Consider the following 5,322-nt stretch of genomic DNA (forward strand, 5'->3'; position numbering starts at 1 on the left):
TAAAATAAACCACAAATATATATTGATCTTGTTTTCCCTCTGTCACAGAATCAAAGACTTGTAGGGAAATTAATTTTATATGTACTTCACGATTAATCCATCAAACGAAGAAGCTAACGTTTTTGTGTCTTCCTCCTCATAGGCTGGTAAGAATTTGTTCACATACTGACATGAATTCTCCCCTACCCTTATCTCCAGTTCCATCCTTCTTATATCCCTATTATTATTATTATTATTATTATTATTATTATTATTATTATTATTATTATTATTATTATTATTATTATTATTACCTGCTAATCTACAACCCAAGCTGGAAAAGCAGGATGCTATAAGCCCAGGGGCTCCAACAGGGAAAATAGCCCAGTGGGGAAAGGAAATAAGGAAATAAGCTACAAGAGAAGTATAAGAACAATAACATTAAAACAAATCTTTCACATATAAACTATTAAAACTTCAAAATAACCGATATCTTCCACTGTAAGAAAGAAAACCGCAATTCTCCGTTATTAAAAACCTAGATGGAGGTCAATTTCAGGGAAAAGAGAAAACGATGGGTGAATGAGAGAAACAGGCAATGAAACCATTGGTGAAAAGCCTCATAGAGGATAACATAAGTCTAGAGGTGGGGTGGCCACATTAATGTGCAGACCTGACAATGAAAAGATTACTTGGGCCACTAGAACTCGATGGCATTCCTGGTCCTCATCAACATCAGTGTCATCAAGGCTTTAGATAATAACCGATAAGCAACCCTTGCAATTGCCCTTTCCTGTGGATACTAAGAACCTGAATACTACTGCCTGTGCAGGCATGCTTTAGCTTACCTTTAGAAATTGCCATTACTCTGTACACCAGCAGTTGATGGGGTTTAATCTGCCATTTCTCACAATAAGAAGAAAAATTCCTCCACTAAAAAATTCATAAAAACCAAATAGAAAGCTATGCTAAGCGAGGTTATATCTAACTGGACATACGAATTTATTCCTCAAATTTACTATCACTAATTATGGACTCAGGTGTCGTGTGACTGACGACATGGCTGCGACCGTGAAGCTGCATTTACATGGGGACGATACGTGATTCAGAACACACAGGGGTCATACTGACAGGGAATTTATAAGGTAACAGGGACTTCCACAGGCTTAATATAGTTCAAAATAATTCATCCCAGAATCTCTTCCAACAGAAACTGATTGAAATACTTCCTCCCTTGACTTAATTATGTAACCCTCCAAAATATTCTGTTTCAGTACTTACCTTCTATTGTTGATCACCATCGACGCTGTTCAATAGCTTCTGGCGAGTCCCTGACTTTCACTTTTCCAGACTGACTTCCATTCTTGGGAAGAGTCTTCGTGTGGACTACCAAGGCAGACACCTCTCCTTGTCCTCTGAGCTTGGATATGACACCCTTCATAGCTCTTTGCGCTGGGTCAACGGGGCACCATTCGCGGGCATTGCCTTCCCTTGGGTAGCTGAAGGATTAGAAAGGGAAATGAGTGTTTAAAAAAGAAAAAAGATTAGGCAGAAACAATAACATACAATAGATTTAATTCACATAAGATATTAATTTATGAGGCAAGAACTACATATATAACTAATATCGTAGGAAGCAATAAGGGATACGAGGCACTTTTCAACATATAAATACCAACATATAAATATTTTTTTCATAATATAAAAACAATTAGAGATACGGTTCACACATCACATTATATATATATATATATATATATACATACATATATATATATATATATATATGTATATTTATATGTATATATATACATATATATATATATATATATATATGTGTGTGTGTGTGTGTGTGTGTGTTGCAGGTGACTTTTGCAACAATTCAAAGAGAAATGCATTGGAAATGTAACATAAACAAAAATTCTTTTGAAAAAGCATTCATCAAATTTTCTTGCCTGACAAAACTTTTCTATTTTTCCGTTTGGTTTCTACATATAACAAATATTAAAAAATCCCTTTATTCTGGCTTGATTTTACTATTATTCATAAATCATGTTTACATAAACTTTAAGTAACTTTAAAGTTTTCAATGCTGAGAGGAAGGTAATAATGGTAAACGGTTGATTTTCTACTCCAAATGTATGGCCTTTTAGGGAGATTTTTGACAAATGGTTTTCATCTTGAGCAAGGAGACCTATTTTGTTATTCACCAACTATGGACTGATTCACACTGCACTGTCACGTCACATCACATCACGTCGCGTCACGGTGCGGTGCGGTGCGGTGATGTGATGGTGACGAACTGTTTAATGTGAAGACGTCAATTTATATAAATGAAAGAAATTTTGACAGAACGGTGACATGACGTAATGTGATGTGACGTGATAAATAGTGTGAATACATAGAACGGGTTACAGAATGGTGACGTGATATGATGTGATGTGACGTGATGTGATATGACGTGAATAGTGTAAATACATAGAAAGGTTGATGGAACAGTGATATGACGTGCTGGAATGTGACGTGGGATGTGATGTGACGTGATGAATAGTGTGGATACATAGCACGGTTGACGGAACGGTGACGTGACGTGATGTGATGTGACGTGTGATGTGACATGAGGAATAGTGTGAATACATAGCACGGTTGACGGAACGGTGACGTGACGTGATGTGATATGACGTGTGATGTGATATGAGGAATAGTGTGAATACATAACACGGTTGACAGAACGGAGATGTGACGTGATGTGTTGTGATGTGTGATGTGATGTGACTTGATGAATACTGTGAATACATAGCACGGTTGAGAGAACGGTGACGTGACGTGACATGACGTGACGTGATGCGATGTGACGTGATTTGAGGTGACGTAATGAATAGTGTGAATACTTCGTAGCATGGTTGAAGGAACGGTGACGTGACATGATGTGATGTGACGTGATGTGATGTGATGTGACGTAATGAGATGTGATGTGATGTGACGTAATGTGATGTGACGTGATGAAAAGTGTAAATACATAGCAAGGCTGACGGAACGGTGAGGTGACATGACATGATGTGAGGTGATGTGATGAATAGTGTGAATTCACAGCAGGGATGACGGAATGGTGAGGGCATGTGATGTGATGTGACGTAATGAAAAGTGTGAATACACAGCACGGCTGACAGAATGGTGACATGACATGACGTGTTGCGATGTGACGTGATGTGATGTGACGTAATGAATAGTGTGAATACATAGCATGGTATACGAAACGGTAACGTGACGTGACGTGATGTGACATAACGTAATGGTGCTGTGTGAATCTACCTTATATTGTTAGAAAGAGTTCTCTAGCTTACTCGTGTACTGATAAGCAAATAGTTCCCAGGAGAGTTGGCAAAAAGTAGAAAAAACATGTTTTCATAAAATGGATATGCGTTACTTTACCGGAACTCATTGGATGAAAGGAATAACTTTTGTATATATCATGCAGTTTCAATAAATAACCAAGAAATATATACATGACTTTATTGTATTAGATATTTTAATAAAATGTAAATATATAAGTGAATGTACATTTATATATATATATGTATATATTTATGTATGTATATATATATATATATATATATATAAATACATATATATATATATATATATATATAAATATATAAATATATATATATATATATATATATGTATATATATATATATATATATAAATACACATTATATATATAAATAATATATATATATATATAATATATATATATATATATATATATATATATCAATAAAATAAACACATATATACCCACAAACGAGTGAATTACATTTCATATCACGGGTTGATATGTCATATTATTAGAATCTACAAAACTTGATAATCTTTATGATAATATGGATAATACGGCTGTTCATTTATAACAGTAAAGGATGTGCAACATAACATTTGTCCCTTCATGTGACATTCCTCAATAAAATATAAAAAAAGCAGTAATCTTAAGAAATGTGATTCCTGAATATTAGTAATTTCATTGAAATTAATGAAATATAGTTTGAAGACATTTCACTGGGGCACACTACTCTAACTTATTTCTCTTCCTCTTGTTTTGATAACGTTTTTATAGTTTATATAGATGTTTATTTTAATGATGTTGCTCTTCTTAAAATATTTTATTTTTCTTTGTTTCCTTTTATCACTGAGCTTTTTTCCCTATTGGAGCTCATGGGCTTATAGCATCCTGCTTTTCCAGCTAGCGTTGTAGCAAGTAGTAGTAGTAGTAGCAGTAATAATAATAATAATAATAATAATAATAATAATAATAATAATAATAATAATAATAATAATAATAATAATAAAGAAGTCTTTTATTCTGGGATAAATGTGTTATCTTAACTTGCTTTACCTCAAATGGAGGAAAATAAACGTCTGTTTAAGCTGATTGGGCTAAGCCAGAGAGACATGTAACCTAGCGAGATATCAGGGTAATGTTCAAAGACACTTCACAGAAAATCATCTCATTATTGGACATTTCATGGATTATCAAGCGGGGTCTCGGCCAGAAATTCAGGGAATATAGGTGATATTGCAGGGATTTAAGGACTTTGAGATTAAGGGATTTAGGGATTTAGACCAAAATTAGGGCTTTGCTCTCTACCTAATTATCTGTAAAGACTAATTAGATATGAAAAAAATATAGATATAAATGTATTTGACGTTTATAATTCTACTTTTAATGCTTTAACATTTGACATCAATCTTTGGGTAAAAATATTTCACTATTTCGTTTGCGCTGAGAGAAAACGTAATGATTATTAAAGGCTGTAGTTTTTTGTAAAGATGAGGCCAGCGAATGGTTCAACAAATGACTAACATAAAATCTGAAAGTTTGGAAACTTTTTCATTTCAGCATTTTATTTATTACGAATATGTTTTTAATAGATTTCACAAATGCATACCGTTCTTCGCCGAGAGAAAGAATATTGATTATCAGAGGTTGCAATATTTATTTTTTCTATAAATAATAGGCCAGCAAATGGTTTTACAAATGACTAATATAAGATTTGATTGCTTGAAAATGTTTTAATTTCAGCATTGCATTCATCACAAATAGGTTTTTAATAGATTTCAGTATAATGAATATCAAAGGTTGTAATTCTTTATTAAGTAAGTCCAGCAAATGGTTTCACATATAGCTGATATAAAATCTGAATGTTTGGAAATGTTTTCATTTAGTATTATATTTATAATAAACAGGTGTTTAATTTATTTCACTATAATGAATATCAAAGGTTGTAAATTTCTATAAAGATAAGTCCAGCAAATGGTTTAACAAATGGCTAATATGAAATTCA

At 33.2% G+C, this 5,322-nt stretch overlaps 1 protein-coding gene across 1 annotated transcript; it reads right to left on the reverse strand.

The window, feature by feature from the left end:
- Nucleotides 1-1,273: 1,273 nt before the first annotated feature.
- On the reverse strand, nt 1,274-3,265 carry LOC137655927 (uncharacterized). The gene is made up of 3 exons (XM_068390144.1): nt 2,395-3,265; nt 2,227-2,281; nt 1,274-1,478 (listed from the first exon to the last, which is right to left on the reverse strand). Exons 1-3 carry the CDS (start codon nt 3,263-3,265, stop codon nt 1,274-1,276), a joined length of 1,131 nt encoding a protein of 376 aa, XP_068246245.1.
- Nucleotides 3,266-5,322: the final 2,057 nt, after the last annotated feature.

Source organism: Palaemon carinicauda, chromosome 16, assembly GCF_036898095.1.
Source record: "Palaemon carinicauda isolate YSFRI2023 chromosome 16, ASM3689809v2, whole genome shotgun sequence".
NCBI classification, from domain to species: Eukaryota; Metazoa; Arthropoda; class Malacostraca; order Decapoda; family Palaemonidae; genus Palaemon; species Palaemon carinicauda.